This window comes from Pteropus alecto, unplaced genomic scaffold, assembly GCF_000325575.1.
Source record: "Pteropus alecto unplaced genomic scaffold, ASM32557v1 scaffold134, whole genome shotgun sequence".
Taxonomy (NCBI): Eukaryota; Metazoa; Chordata; class Mammalia; order Chiroptera; family Pteropodidae; genus Pteropus; species Pteropus alecto.
In genome coordinates, this window is record NW_006436283.1 from 3508802 (window position 1) to 3525128 (window position 16327).

General features: G+C 62.5%; 1 protein-coding gene across 2 annotated transcripts in view; it reads right to left on the reverse strand.

Moving 5' to 3' along the window:
* Positions 1 to 16327, reverse strand: part of SEPT9 (septin 9) — a 139976-nt gene that overhangs the window by 62113 nt on the left and 61536 nt on the right. For both annotated transcript variants that reach the window (XM_025047177.1, XM_025047178.1), the window contains one exon: positions 1674 to 2318. In XM_025047177.1, the coding sequence (XP_024902945.1) occupies positions 1674 to 1902 (229 nt within the window). In that variant the 5' untranslated portion in view covers positions 1903 to 2318. The remainder of the gene's footprint in view (positions 1 to 1673; positions 2319 to 16327) is intronic.

A 16327-nucleotide genomic window follows, 5' to 3' on the forward strand; every position in this document is an offset into this window, starting at 1 on the left:
TCTTCATTTTCAATGCGTCCACGGGGACCATTACGACCATGCCAGGCAGAAAGGTGAGGGAGAGGGAGGTGTCTGCTTCCGTCCTGAAGTCTGATTTCCACTGCGGAAAGCGGGAAGGAGCCGAGGCCTTAGGAAGGAGCCCCGGGGCCTGTGGCCGCCCGGCCTGCTCAGTCAAGTGTGCACTGGGACAGATGCCCCCATCACCCCCACCCAACTGCCAGCCTAGTGCCCTCCGGTACCCAGGTCCACTGACGACTGGAAAATTCTCATTCAGAACAGGAAAATTGAGAGGGACTGAGAGTGGGGGCTGGAAGAGCTCCGTGGGGGTCACGGTCACAGCAGCACCAGTGGCCGTCAGCAGACAGCCGGATACGCACATAGCAGTCTGCACAGACAACGAGCATCAGCCTCAAAAAGGAAGGAGATTCTGACACCCACGAGGACGCAGATGAACCTCGAGGACCGGAGATGAGCCAGTGAGCGGAGGACAAACACTGTGCGACTCTGCTCCCAAGGGACCCGGAGTGGTCAAGTCCATGCAGACAGAACGGATGGCGGGTGCCAGGGCCTGGGGGCGGAGGGGAGTTAGTGTTTAATGGGGACGGAGCTGCAGGTTGGAAGAGAACGTTCTAGAGACGGATGGATGGCTGCAAAACTATGCGAGTGTACCTAATGTCACTACACTGCACACTTAAAAATGGTTCAAACGGTCGATTTTAAGTCACACGTATTTTCCCGCGATTAAAAATAATAACATTGAAAAGTCAAATCAAAAACCCAGAATGTTCTGTCTGTCCAGCCCAAAAAACACGTGTCCAACATTTAGCGAGTTACGAGCCTTGACACCAGAAATGACCCGGCGTTTGTGGGACTTACGGCTCAGCCGGCTCCTGCACGTGGCACCGCGCTCCAGGGCCCAGAGTTCCCAAGGGGGCCCTGGTCCCGCAGGGACTGGTACTGCCCCCCCATAAGCTCCCCGCGTCAGCATGTCGGGACTCGGGTCCTCCAAGGACAGTACCCAAGCCCCTCGCTTTCCTCCGACTCCCCTCAGCATAGGAGCACCCCCAAACAGAGCTGCAGGCAATTATCATGGGGGCCCCCGGCCTGAGAGTCTCGGGGTGCAGAGATTAGACATCTGTGTTCCCTTTGCCTCCAGCCACGACCCTCTCCCTGGGGAGTAACCCTCTAGTGCAAAACCTCAGGAGGGCAGAAACCCCTGCTCCCCCCCGGCCCATGGCCTTGGCCTCTGCCGGACACTTGCAGGGCAGCCCCCCATTCTTCTTCAGCTAGCCTCCCCTTTGCCCAGCGACCCCCAGGACATGAGAGCCTCCTTGAGCCTCAAACCCACCCTTCCCCTCGTCGTTCAGGCTCACGGCTCCCCACCGTCCTGGGCACACAGAGCAGAGGCTGCGCTGACCAGCAAAAGGGACCCCTCAAAACCCAGCGGTTCTTCCCAGTCCAGCTCAAGTCCCGCCTGCTGCATCCTGGTCCATCCCCCGTGGACAGACGGAGCTGCCAGTCCCTTCCCTGAGCCTTCGGACACTCACCCACCCCTGTGTTCCCAGGTCCCCATGGAAGCATGTCCCCCTCCCCCCAATTCAGCCAAGACCCACAGCAAAGCCAGCTCCCGCCCCCCATCCCCACAGCACGGATGACCCTCGCCTTGCACTCACCCTCCTGGCTCCTGGGTGGGGCCTCGGCGGGAGGAGGCTGGGGCTTGGGCTCCAGCCTGCTCTGCAGCTGAGACGTGGGGGTGGGTTCTGAATTCTCCAGGATCTGGGCTGGGATGGGGCAGGCGGGCGCCTCGGCTGGCTTGGGCACCTGGATCTCGACCCTCTTGGGGGCGGCGTCGGCGGTGGGGGCAGTGGGCACCTCGGGAGACTTGGAGGCGGGGGTCTCCATCCTCCGGTGAGCTGGCTCCTGGGGCTTGACGATGGTCACCTCCGTCCTCCGGGGCCCGGGCTCTGGCGTCTTGTGGCCCAGCGTCTCGGCCCGCTTAAGCCCAAACCGCGACGGCCCGGCGGTGGCACCGGCACCCTCCGCCGGCTTGGAGGAGATGTCGATCGAGATTTCCGTGCGCCGGGACACGGGCTCGGCCTTGGGCCCCGGCAGCTCGACCCTCCGCAGGGCGGCCTTGGGAGACCGCTGGCTCAGGGAGTCTACATGGCGGGCGGCGGGCTCTGAGTTCCTCACGCCCAGGTCCTGGAATTTCTGGGTGGAGCTGGCCAGAGAGGCCCGCAGCAGGGGAGTCTGGACCCTCCGGGGTGGAGTGGGGTTGGGTGTCTCGACCTCCTCGACCTCAAACGATCTTTTCAAGGCTGAAAGACAGAGAGGGGAGGATGTGATGAGCAGACGGCTCGCGAACCCCCATCGCGGTGAACGTCGGAAGGTGACCAGCGGGAACACTGCCACAAGGACCCCCTGTACCGCTCAGAAAGGAAAGGGGACAGCCCCCCTCCACCGGGGGACTCAGAGGCGCCCGCGATCACGTGTTCTGGGTGAGGAAGAGGGAAGGCTGGACCCTGGAGGACGCCGGCCTCTGGGTCCTGGCCTGGCCACAGTGTGGGCCTGCCACCCACGCGTTCCATCAGGAGGTCCTGGCTCGTGGGCACCTCTGACTTCCTCCAGTCGTGGCCTGCCTTCATCCCTCCACACCCCCACCCAACGCGGACGCCATTGGCCAACACGTCATCACCACCGCCACGGCAGCCGCGCTGACACGTCCCCAGTAATAACGGCCATGACCATAACCCATCGGAATCACGATGAGAGGGGACACTGCCCGACCAATGACACGAACAGCGACTCTGGGACGTGTAAGAGGCACGGACCGGGCACGATCACCGCCGCCTCACGAGAACCCGACAGTGTAAATGATGCTGCCACCCATCCCCTGGTGCAGACGGGGAGACTGAGGCCCACGTGCTCATGCGACGTGCCCACTGGCAGGAGAGTGAGTAGCAGAGCCAGCGGATGCATCTGTCCGACTCTAAGGCCCAGGGTTGAATCCCATGGCTGCCCAGTCTCTAGTGGAATAACGGGGAGCCCCAGCATGGCCCAGGCCCCCCGGCTTTCTTATGCCTCACCCTGGGCTTCCATCTGCATCCGTCCTGTACCCCTTGCCCCAGCCAGACCCGGGGCCCTACAGGACGCTGACCGTCCCAACCCGCCCCACGGCCCAGCGTCCCCACCCAGCCGCTCACCACCGCCACCAGGACCCGCCCCCTCCTAGGCTGTGGGGACGGTGCCTGCGAAGCCGCCATTCCCACAGTCCCTGCGGCCACAATCCAAACGAGAACCAGCTGCCACCAGTTATAAAGACCGGAGCAGGAAGGGGCCCACGTGGCAGGAACGCTCACCAGCTCCTACCCAGCTAGGCCTCCAGCAGGCCCAGTGTCACCCTGCCCCATTCCTGCCTCGTTTCACCAGACCCCAGAGCCCAGGATTTCAAGGGACCCTACCATTTCCTCCCCCAGGGACGCGGCTGGTCCCGAGCCCCCAACCGCTGCCCTCCCTCCTGCCTCTATCCTCCAAATTCCAACACCGCTCTCATCTGCACTTCCTTCAGAGGACCAGGGCCTGGTCAGGGGCTGTGGGGGGCAGTGGTCGGGGGAGCATGAGGGCTTGAGGCCGGGAGTGGGCGCAAGCACAGGAGGCCCTGAACTACCAGTTCCCCAGATGTGCATTCCTGTGGGGCCGTCTCTAAGCCCCAGGCACACCTCCTTCTCAGTGGACGGAGGGCACAAAATCCTGGGTTGCAAAGCTCAACCATCCCAGAGGCCCGGCAGGGACTGGACACGTCCCTGTACGGATCTGGAGAGCTGGCATGTCATCCTGCACCCCGTCTCGGGGGGTGCGCAGGCTTGTGGGTCCAAGGTGGCCAGGGCTTCAGACTTCAGGAGAACCTGGAAATCTAGATCGTTTTACATGTTGTCTCCTGGTTTTTAGATGCTGGCACAAACCAGGCAAAACACCCCTCTAAAAACACAGTGAGTCAAACAAAATCACATCATCGGCTGCATTCAGACTGTGGGCCCCGTCAATGCCTGCTGATAACATGGCCAAGGGCAGCGGGGTCCTGAGCCAGCACTGGGACCCCACCCTGGTGCAGCTCTGCGTGGTCCTCGAGAGCACCATCCAAACTGTCCCCAAATGGTGGCTCCTCTCTGTGTCTGTGAGTGCCCTAGCGGAGGGGTCCGTGCCCCACCTCCCTGAGCCAGGGCATTTCCAGGTGTCCATGTTGGTCCCTTGGGGCTGAGTGGGAGAACAGGAAGTAGGTGAAGGAGAGAGCTTTCCCAGGTTTGCCCGGGAGAATGAGAAGACCCCAACTCACGATGTAAGACCCTGCACCAAAGCCAAGCCCTCCTTGACTCAGGCACCAAAGTCAGAGGCGGCGACGCACACACCCCACCCTGCTGATTGGGGTGGACCCCACCCTGGAATGCGGCTCCTTCCGTTGGGCATCTTCACTGCTCGCCCCTCACCCCGGCCATCCAAACGCGTGCACACACCCGTCCCCACCGGCCACCCTCCGCTCTCCTCACACGCCGCTCCCCGGCCCTGCACTATCTGCTGCTCATCGTCCGGCTGTGCCACCCTCTCAGAGGCACGCACTGTCCAGCACCTGCGTTAGTCCTGTGCTTCGAGAGAACGGGCTATTCACACTATCAGGACAGTGACTGCTCACCAAACGTCAGGGTTGTTGGGGTTGTTGGTTTACGTCATCCCCCCAAAACAAGCATGCCTCCTCCTCCTGAATCCCCCCAAAGCCAGGCTCACTCTGGCTCCTCCCAAAGCCCACCCTGGGCCCCGAAGTTCACACCACTCCCTCCCCATGTCACCCAGGCCACGTCAGGACTTCAGGGGGGTTGTTTGGGGCCCCGGGGGATCCCCCAGAGAAGGGGCTTCTGGAGCAGGGAGGCACTGGGTCTTCACCCCCATTTCAGCCTGAGAAGCTCCACTTTCTTCTAAGTCTGTAATGGGTTGCATAGTGTCCCCCGCCTCCAAATATATCCACGTCCTCACCCCTGGTTCCTGCGAATTCACCTTGTTTGTAAATAGGGTCTTCGCAGGTGTGATTACGGTGAGGATCGAGGTGAGATCATCCTGGATTTAGGGGGGAGTTTTAATCCTGTAAGTGTCCTTATAAGAAGGGGCGGGGATTTGAGACACCTATACCCAGAGAGGCCCTGTGAAGACAGAGGCGGAGACGGGACTCAGGCTGCCCCAAGCCAGGGGAGACCTGGAGGGCCAGAAGCTCGAAGGGGCGGGGAAGCTTCCAGAGGCACATGACCCTGCCCACAGCCTGGTGTGGGACTTCTGGCCACCAGAACAAAATCAACTTCTACTGGTTAAGCCACACGGTTTGTAGGGATTTGCTAGGGTGGCCGCAGGAAACCAACGCAGGGACCAGCAGACGGATGGACCCTCTGAGCGACGAGGCCGTGGGGGGCCCTTCCCACTGGGGGCCACTGTGCGCCTCACCCCACTCCATCCGGTCCCACCCACACTGGCTAACGGACGGGCCAGCGGAAGCGTGGCCGAGCGACTCCAGAGCTGCTGCGTCCAGGACCGAGGAGGAAAAGCTGCCCCCTCCCCCGTTGCCTGGACGCACACGCCACCCGGGCGGAGGGAGACGTCGTCAGGGGCCCGTCGTCGGGGACCCGTCGTCAGGGACCCGTCATCAGGGACCCACACCGCGCTAGGTTTGCGCAGAAATACTTGGTGATGAGTTTAAGCCGCGCTTTGCCGGGGACGCCTGTGCACAGCCGCCTGCTCACAGAGGACGTCGTGACATGGGAAGAACCCAGCTGGGAAAAATTAGGAGATGGCTCGTCCCACAGCTCGCAGGACAGGGTCCTCCAGCAACTCCTCCGCCATCAAGTCCTAAAAATGTACCCCGGGGCGTGCGCGCATGCACACACACGTACGTACACGTACGCACACGCACACACACACGCACAGCCACGCTCCCTCGAAACGTCCTCCCCATCTCCGCGGGGGCGGGGATGGGACAGGTGTGACCTACTCGCTCATCCCCCACCTCCCTGCGGACGTAGAGGCAGCCAAGGGGTCTCCACATGTGCCCCAGAAGCCAGCAAGAGTGCTCACGAGCTGGTCACTTTGCAGATTTGAGACCCTTATGTGACACGGATCTGATGACTGACTGGACAGTGCAGTGGGGAGTGGCACCAGGCCGCCTCCCTTGCCGTCTGCAGGACTTTAATGCGGCCAGAGGGCACGCGGGAGATCCGAAATGGACGGGACAAACTGGACCACCATGGAGCGCCAGACAGATCGTGGGCCCGACCTTCCTGGGAGAGAGAGATCTTGCCAGCCCTGTAGGGCAGAGGCACCCACCTCTGCCTACACCGCGCCCTCTCCGCTGGAGTCAAGTCCCCCCAAAGACGGGCGGGCGCAAAGCTTGCCTGACTCCCAAACCCTTCCCCAACGTCCACCGAGAGCCCCAGGGCTGTTTATGCACTGTGGGCCACGGCTGGGCATTCATCCCAAGTTGATAATCAGAAGAACAAAGATTTATGGTCTGAGGACATTTGCATCAGCATTCGAAATGCAAACGCTGGAAACAATTCAGGTTTACGCAGATTTTCTAAACCCACATGCGAAGTCCTATGCGGTCATGGAAATCAGTTCTGAAGATGAGAAATGCTAAGAACATGAAGTAAAAACAGGAGAACACGAGATGTGTGCACGCGAAGGTCCCAATTTAGTCTCGCACACGCACACGTGCAGCGCGCACGCACACGCACAGAACACGGCTGTCTCCGGATGGAGTCATGGCGGGTGATCTCTGCCAGATACTCCGGCCTTTCCCAACCTGCAACACGGAACGTGGGTCACTTATTATTTTCAGGGGATGAAACCATCAAACCTGTGCAGCCAGCCCAGCCCTGCCTCAAAGCCCGGCCCACTCCAGCCCACCAAACCCTTACAGTTCCCGCTGCTACAGCAGCCAGAGCCCGCCCCCCAGATGCAAACCTCCCGCCAGCCCCACCCATGGGCCGAAGCAGGCGCAGCCCGGGTCTGGGGCTGTTTAAGGAGGAATGTGCCTGCATCCGAGGGCCATTGTGAAGGCCCCCGCTCTGACCACAGGCTGCCAGCAAACCTCCCCGCACCCCTGACACATCCTGGTGCACACAGGGGACCCGTGGAGGGGATATGGGTGAGCCACGAAGCTCTGCTCCGGCATGGACAAATGTCACGCAAGGAAACGCTGGAGGCAGGGTCAGCATAAGGCCACGTGCAGCCCCCACGAGAGAAGCACTGTGGCCGCTGCCCAGCCCGGGGTCCGGGTCCAATTCTGGCTCAGGCTCCAGGAAGACCCACCCTGCTCAAACTGAGTCCCGCCCAGGCGGCAGCAAAGCAGGTCTGTCCCTGAAGAAGCAGAGGCCGCTCATGAGCCAGGGTCAGGGACCATGGAAACCCAGAGGGGCAGTGCCAGGCTCCCTTCCCCAGGCCACTGCAGGCCACTGAGGCCAGCCCAGAGCCTGTGCACCCCTGGGGTCAGCTGGATGCAGCCCCCGCGTTCCCGCGTCCCTGTGTGGTGGGGGCTGGGGGGACTCAGGCAGGGCCTTAGCGTGGGCAGAGCGGGGTCTGGCTGTGGGGGAGGGAGCAGCAGAGAAGACAGAAGAACTTGGTGGCACCCATGTAGCGGAGATGACAGTTGCTGGTGTAGTTAGCCCCTGCATGTGTGCGCCCGTGGGTGGGTGTGTGGTCACCGCCACAGGTGGCCGAGGCTGCAGCTGCCGTGCCCATGTCCACACCCACGGCCAGTATCTGGCCCTCTGCCGGGGGTCCTCTCCTGGTGGCCACCTGATGCCCCGGAGAGAAGACAGGGAGGGGCAACACTGCTCCCCACACCCCCAGGGTGGGACGACTCTGGGGACCACGGTGCAGAGCCCTCTGGTACCCCGGTGGGGCCAAGCTCCAGTGGTCCAGGCCCTAACGTGCTTGGCGATGCACCTTACAGGCCACCTTGCCTAACGTGCTTGGCGATGCACCTTACAGGCCACCTTGCCTCTGTCACTCCCGCTCAGGGACCCCCAGGGTCTTCTCGCTCTCGAATCCTCGTCTCAGGAGCTGCCTCTGGGGCCCGGCGGAGGGAGGACAAGGCAGAGGGAGCAGGTGGGAGGGAGGCGGGCTGGAGACGGAGGAGGATGCAGATGGGGAAAGTGTGTGTGTGCGGGGGGGTGGTGCGGGGGGGCGTCCTCAGGAAGCAAAACAGTCCAAAAGGAAGTCGGGAAACAGCGCGGTCAGCAGCAGCCAGCTGGCCCCAGGCTTCCCACGGACAAACGCGCTTGTTTATCAACAAAAGGCAAAGTCCACATGAAGGAGGGGAGGACGGCGAGAGCTGGTACCCACAGCTCAAAGTCCTCCTCTCGGCCTTGTCCCTCTGCTCCCCGAGGCCAGACCTGGTTGGGCCTCAGGGCCAGATGCAGCCTGAGGACATGTCCGGTGCCAGGCCCCACGCCAGCCCATTCTGCCCCAGGCTCCAGTTCAGGGTCTGAGAGTAGCATGGTGGCCAGGGGCCGCTGGCGGCCCTGGGCTTATCTGCACATGTGGGGCTGCAGGCGGCCCAGGCGTGTGGGCAGCGTGCACGCAGCCCCGGCTCCCTGGCCTTCGGACCAGACGCAGGCCAGCACTTCAGTATCCGGCATGGCCTTTGCAAGGGTCTGGCCTGTGCCTCCAGGAACAGGAGGGACCAGCGAACCCATTTCCACTTAGCCTCGGTTGGGGAGCCAACAGTGTCCCTGAGGCTCGCCAAGGGGTCTCTACGCCCAGGGGAAACCACCCCACACACATTTACGTCAGTGACTCTCTTTTGCTTTGGGTGTTTCTGCCCCTGATGCCCTGGGCCCAGGAGACACTCTCCAAGGGCCTCTCCTGCTCATCACGGCCCCACCTGGGAGGCCAGTCCCGGCCTGCAGGCTCTGGAATGGAGACGTGAGAACCAGCAGGCCTGGCATGCCTGCCGGCTGAGTTCCTAGATGGGCCAAGAGAAACAAACCGGCCAGCCCCAGCCCTCCCCAGGCTGCAGGAGGAGCTGTGTCACTGTCACTCTCCATAGGGGACCCTCCACGCAGCTACGGGGCACAGCGGCCCTTCCCTGACAGCCACATTATCAGGCACAAAAGGAAGCAAAGGCCGGAAGTGCCAGGGGTCCCTGGTCCCTCAACTCGGGACAAGACCTCGGGCTACGGGCAGGGAGCCCAGAGCAGCTGCGGTCACAGCTGGTCCTCACAATCCCAGACCTTCTCTGAACTCTCAAATTCATTGGTTGCTCTCCTTGGAAAAAGCTCTCAAGCAACCTGGCAAATGAGGACACAGGCAGAACCAGCCCCAGCCCCCAGCCAGCACCCCCAGCGTCGCCACAGCTAGTCCACCCAGAGGGGCACAAGGGGTACTACCCAGTCCCTTTACCACGGTCTCCGGATCCCGCCGTGCCGTCTGCAGGACAGTGGTCGAACAGCGGCCGCCAAAATGTTACGTCTACGTCTGAATTCCCAGAACCCGTGAAAGCAACTGTATTTGGAAAAAGGGTCTTTGCAGGTGTGATTAAGGTCAGGATTTCAAGAAGAGACTGTCCTGGATTAGGGTGGGCCCCGAATCCTACGACAGTGTCTTCGTAAGAGAGCAGAAGGAAGACACACAGGAGGCCAGCGGGGGCAGGGCACACAGGAGTGACGCCAAGGGTCGCACGGCCTGACCTGGCAGCGGAAGCCGGGAGCGGCCTGCAGCGGGTTCCCCCTCAGCCCCCAGGAGGACCGCGGTGCCCGCACCCTGGTTTCGGACTCCAGGCCTCTGGAACTGTGCGTGACAGATTAATTTTCTATTGTTCCAAGCTCCCCCCATCCCCCCCTCAGAGGAGAGGGCGGGTCTGGGGACCGCAGAGGCCACGCGTTCAACTTCTTCAGCCTTGTGATGCTGAAGCCACTTCCCGCTGTGATTCACCAGCTCAGAGGAGGGGCCGCGGTGCCCTGGAATCCGCCTGGCAGGAAGGAGCCTGTCCCCTGTCTGCCCCCAAACGCCATGTCCCAGTGGTCCCCCTCGGGCCTCAGAGCTTCCCCATGTCCGCCTGGGACAAGGGGCCCCTGTGTCCAGCTCACCTGGGACCTAGCTCACACAGGCTGGCACTGTCATCATTCAGGGCACCTTTTCACTCCCAAAAATGTCCCGATTGGGGCAATAAGTTACCTGGTCACGCTACCGATGGCAGGTTAATTCCTGGTGCCTGCCCCTCCCCCCACCAGAAAAGGGTCTTGGGGTGATGGCCCAGGGATGGGGGAGCCGCCTCAGAGCTTCCAGAAAGCTCTCTGCACAGCGCACAGCCAGGGCCTCGCCACACGCTCTGAGGAGGCCACGTCCCAGGGCTAGGGCCTGTCCTCAAAAGCTCCACCGCAGAGGGCAAGCTCACCCAGATGGGGTGTCCCCCGGCTTGCTCCCACCGCCCGCCCCGGGCCCTGGTTCCGACGACGCCGGGGTCACTCCAGGTGGACTCTGAAGTCGCCCTGAGATACTCCCTTGACAAAGTTAAAAAGATGGGAACCCACGAGCACATTTAGAACGACCTGTCGCAGGTGGACCAGCCTGGCCGCCCTCTGCCCACGCCCAAAGCTGGCTGGCTCTCTCCACTGACGAGACGAGGTGGACAAGGGCACGGGCTGAGGGTGCCAGCTCAGCGCCAGCTCAGACACAGGTGAGACGAGGCAGGACTTTCTGGGCCAGGGTGGGGACGCCAGGGTGGGCAGTGAGGAGGCGGCCTGCGGGCCTGTCCCTCAAAGGCCACGGGGAGGCCCACCTGGGGGACAGGAGGGGACAGATGACCTCTCAGGCCTCGCAGGTCAAAGGCTCCCGATAAAAGGCAGCTGAGGACAGGAGGCAGCCCCTGGGGGGGCCTGACTTCAGAACCCAGAATCACAGGCTCCGCGGCTCCAAGGCCCTCAAAGTCTGTGGAGCCCCACCCCCCACGAGGGTCCCCACCACCTTCTCCACTCACCCCTGCATCGGCCTTCCACCTCCTCTCTCCAAAGACCACCGCTCCCCCGAGCACGCCAACCGCAGGCCCTGTGAGTGCGACTCGAGACCCCCCACCATGGATCACGCAAACACTCCTGCAGCGGCCGGGGGCCCCGAGCCCGGTGCAGACCAGGACCGGGGCCCAAAGGGACGGCGCCAGCCCCGCTGTGGTCAGTGTGACGGTCCAGCTCCGTGGTCCAGCTCCGTGGTGCGGCTCCTCTCCCCTTGTCTGTTCTCAGCCCAGAGACGCGGGTGGTGGCCCCTCCCTCTTCACCCCACTGACCACGGGGGGAAATGGCAAAAACACTTAAGATATGCACGCGCACACACACAACCCAGGGGGGCCACTTGGCCCGGGTGGAGGGAGCCTTCCATCAATCACGCCGCCCGCCAAGGGACGCCAGAGGAACAGATGGGGCTCTCTGCGTTGTGCCCGGGGGCCGGCAGCCGGCAGGCGCGGCCCAAGCCAGGACGATCTGTGGCCTAATTACAGAGGATGGTGACCCCAGAGAGCAGAGTTCAGGCCCCAGTCACAGGGTCAGACGAGCACTCCAGAGTCCAGCCGTGCCCCAGGCCTTGCAAGGAATGGAGTGGCGGTGGGCAGGGATGGGGGCTCCCAACGCGGGACCCAAAACTGGCCGAGCTGGGCTGGACAAGGTGGCCACGAGTCCCCTGCACGCACCAAGGCGGACTTGCAGGTGTGGGTTATGGTGACTCTGAGGGCAGAGTGGACCTGGTCTTTGTCCTCAAGGACATGAGGGGTCTGGCAAAGAATGGGGGGACACAGAAAACCAAAAAGGGGAGCTGGGTCTGTTGTGTGGGAGAGGCCGCAGCTGGATACTGAGAAGGCTCCAGAAGGGGCCCAGAGATCAGTAACGCCTCCGCCAGGCGGGCCTCCAGGCTTCTCCGGTGGGGCTGAGGGAGGCCTTACTGGGTTCTCTGTCACCAGGGGCTGCAAACTCTCGGCAAACACCATACGCTCATCCGCACCCCGAGAAGACACCGGAAACCAAAACCGAGTCGAGCTTGGCCTCTCAGCCAGAGTGGGCCACTGGGCCCACTGAGAGCCAGAGAGTCTGGGGTCTCCAGCCCAATGGGCTGCCCAGAGCCAGGTGGGAGCTAAGACCGGAGGGGACGGGGAGCCGCCATGAAGGACAGGGGAGGGTCTCTGCCCCCGAGGGGACAGGGGCCCAGTGATGCCACCCCTCCAAGTCCCAGGGGTCGGGCAGACTCGGGAGGTGGCTGCCATCTGTCCACAGCAGTGACAGGGCTTCGTCTCTGGGCCCCGCTCATGCACACACCCAGAGAAAGCCGCAGGGGACAGCGCCCCGGGCCACCCACATCGGGACCGGGACCCTCGTGGCGGGTGCTGGAGGGGACAGGCGCAGCAGAATGATCTTGGCTCGGGGACCGGCCGCCCGCTCCTCTGCAGGCACAGGCCTCCTCCCAAGCTGCAGAGCTCAGAGCCCCTGACATGGGACACGCCACAGTGTCGTGACACGCAGCCCAGGGACACCAACGATCACTCGCAGTCACACCACTGGGACGTCCAAGCCTGGTCTCCCTACCACACCCAGTGCCCACCCCACTCACCCCAGGCCTCGAAGACGGGCTACTGCCGTGAGTTCAAGAGGGGCCCCCCCAAAGGCGCGTCCATGTCCCAACCCCCAGAAGCTGGGAATAAGGCCTGAGCGGGAAGGAAGTAGGGTCTTTGCAAGATGCGATTAAGAATCTCAGGCTACATCATCGCGGATTTACAGCGGGTCCTGAATCCAATGAGTGTCCCCGTATAAGAGACAGAGACGGTGACGTGGAGACACACGGCGGGAAGGCACTCGGAGACAGAGACGGAGACCGGAGTGACCTGTCCGAGCCAAGCAACGCCAAGGGTTACCAGGAGCCCCCAGTGCCGGGAGAGAGGCCAGGGACACGTGCTCCCTCAGGGCCTCCGGAGGGAACCAGCCCTGCCCACGCCTCCATTTTGGACTCCGGCCTCCAGACCTGTGTTTTGAGCCCCTCAGTTTGTGACACTTAGTTGCAGCAGCCACGGGAAGCCCCACGCTCGCTGACACCCTGCCTAGCCGGCCGGCCCCTCCTGCCAAAGCCCCTCGCCTGTCTCTGGCCCGGTGCCCCTGACCCAGCGACCCCCACTGCCCTGTCGCTCAGCTCTACCTTCCCGGCCGCCAGCTGCCGACTTCCTCCTTCTGGTTTGTTCTCTGCGCCTCCGCGTGTTCGTCTACCCTAAGCTGCAGTCTTGGGGGCAGGCGGGGGAAGCACCTCTTGAAGGACAGAACAGACCCGTCCTCCGGGCAGGGCGGGCCCTGTGCCCCAGCATCCTCGAAGGGGGACCGGCCTTCACGGTGACCCTGTAACGGGACTTCTTCCTCTGCCTGCTGTTCTTGCCAAGAGGCTGGCAGCGTGTGGCCCTTCGGCTACCTGCCTGCTCGGCTGCAGGTGGACAGGTAAACCATCCCCTCCAGGGCCACACCCCACAAAGGAACAACCCCTCGATTCTATGGGGGAGGAAAAGATGAAAGCTGTCTACGGTGAACTCCAAATCCTGCTCCCCGCGGCTCCTGGGGGACCCGCCCCACCGCCACAGCCCCGCACCACCAGCTCAGCTCCATAACCTCCGACCTCCCGGATTTCCATGAAGCCCCCAGGCAGCCAGGCTCTTCCCGGCCACCAGCTTCAGGGGACACAGGGCAGGGAGAGGACCGAGACCCCACCCACTGAAACTGCCCAGCGTCTGCCGCACCAGCAGGGAGCCCACGCACCCCCGCGGCCTGCAAGCCCCCGGGGAGACTGCGGGAGAGGGAGCCGCAGGCGGAAATCATTCTTCTCTGAACTGAGAATGGAGAATTTTCACCAAGTTGTCCTCGGCATAACTGCTCAGTGTGGGAGGGCAGGGGATCTCCGCGGACGCCCCAAGCTGAGGAGGCGGCTGGGGCGAGGCACGGAGTTATCACGAGTGCCATCTAGGCCCCACCCAAGCCAGGCCGTGACCCCTCCGGCCTCAGTTTCCTGGGGAAAGTACAGGAAGGGCTGGACCGAAAGGCCCCTTCTAGCTCAGACACCAGATGGCCCCGTGAAGGCCATTCTGCGATCTGCCACCAGCTCCAGGGTCCCCTCTCTGCCCCAACCAGGTCCAGCAAGAGCCACCCTCAGCAGAGCTGGCGGGGCCGGGCCAGGGGCGGACGGGGAGGGCTGGCCCACCTCGTCCCCCCGCCCCGCCCACCCCAGGCAGAGCTCTGGCCACACTCCCCTGTGGCCAAAAGTGCACCTGCTGGCAGAGGCGGATCCCAGCAGCAGAGACAGATCCCGGCGGCAGAGGCACCTTCGGGCCTTCACGCCACTTGGCACCCCGACCCAGAGCTGGAAAAGACGGCCGGGGCCCAGGAGCCCTGGCTCCGCCACCATCGACCAGCAGGCTGTCACTTCTCAGGTCTCTCAGCGGTGGGAGACAGAGTTGGATGAGTTGATTCTCTTTTTGAAAATGAACTTTTAATAATACCATTGATTGCTCTTTTCCTGACTACGAAAAGCAATTTACATGCAACGCGGGAAATCTGCACAACACAGAGAAAGCTAAGGGAAAAACATCTATGAACCCAGGAGCCAAACGCGGCTGGCAGGGTTTTGGCAGCCGCTGCAATGCCCTCACGGTGCCTGGGTACCAGAATCTTTCAAAGCGGTCCCAGGCCGTGACACTGCCGTGTGCTTCTCGCCACGCGTGAGCTCGAATCTCTCTGCTTGTACCCTTGCTCTCACCCTCTAAATCCCTATGGTTCTCAAGTTCTGGTTCCAGATCATTCTCCGCTCTGGCTGTTGATCAGAATCATTTCTGGAGCTTGTTAAAAAGTAGACTGCTGAGCCTCGCCTCGGGGAGGTTCTGGTCCAGGAGGGCTGGGGGAGGGGGGGCCTGGCACCCCAGGGTATGTCTGAGGGGCAGGTGGGTGAGGACCTCTGCCTTCCCGTGACTCACAAGCCTCCTACCGCCACCACCCCACCTCCTCCTGAGAATCCTATAAGAAGAGCCCTAAGCACCAAGCCTCTCGGGGGAGCCCTGGCAGGGGGCCTTGGAGCCACCAGCTCAGCAGCCCACACCTTCTGGAGAGTCACCCAAGGTCGAAACCCAGCCTCGGCCACCACCGCTCAGCTCCTGGGTCAGTACACACCCAAAGGACACACTGGACACTGCTGGGGGTGGAGGTCCATGTGACGAGGGGGTGTGTCAGTCGCAAGACCCCAAAACCTGCCCAAGACCCATGCCGCGTCCACCTTACACACACAAGGCCCAAGCAGCCCAGGGCCTCCATGATAACTCTCACTTGAGCTCATTTGTCACAAGAAACACGGACGGGCAGGACCGTACCGTGCTGGAGTCCAGGAAGCCAGCAAGCCTCCTGCCAGCCTCCAGCCTCCCCTCAAACCTCCCCGCTCCTCCGGAGGGCAGGGGTCACCTTCTTCCCCTAAGAATGTCGCCCTCCTGAGGGCAGGAGCGAGGCCCGTTCATGTCTCTCCCTGCTATAGACTGAGTTTGGGTCCCCCGAGTGCCCATGTTGAAATCCTAACCCCCGAGGTGATGGTACTAGGAGATGGGGCCTTTGGGAGGTGAGGACAGGAAGGTGGAGCGGTCACAGGTGGCCCTACTGCCCTTAGACAAGAGACCCCTTCTGCCTGGGAGAACAGAGCAAGATGATGCCATCTAGAACGAGGAACAGAGCCCTCCCCAGACACCGAATCTGCCGGGAGCTTGGCCTTGGCCTTCCGGCCTCCAGAGCTGTGGGAAATGAATGTGTACTGTTTAAGGCCCCATCGGCGGCACCGCCACCGCAGCCCGAGCTGAGACAGGCGCCCTCTCCGCCAGCGCCTTGGGTGCTGCCTGCCATCTCCTATCCATCTACAAAGTGTCCGCTGCTTTGAATTTTTAAGTCAATGTCTATTAAGTGCTCAGTATACGCCAGGCGCTGTTCTAAGGGCTTCTGTTACAGCAGCCGTCCAGTTCTCATGACGGCGATTTGACTCCCGTCCCCACTTTACGGATGGGAAACCGAGGCAGAGAGGCTAATGACCCGCCCAGCGTCACAGCGGGGGGCAAGGGCGGAGCCGGATTTGAGCCAGTGCGCTAAACCATTACCCCACCCCGCCTCCAGCTCCCACCCCAGCCCTCGAAAGCCAGGCTCTAAAAGCACAGGCCGACCCCATGTGCCGGCACTGCGCTCAGCCCCGTACAGGTGCAAGGTGTACTGTGATCGGAGCAGAGGCAGCCCCTGCCGGGCCCCAGGCT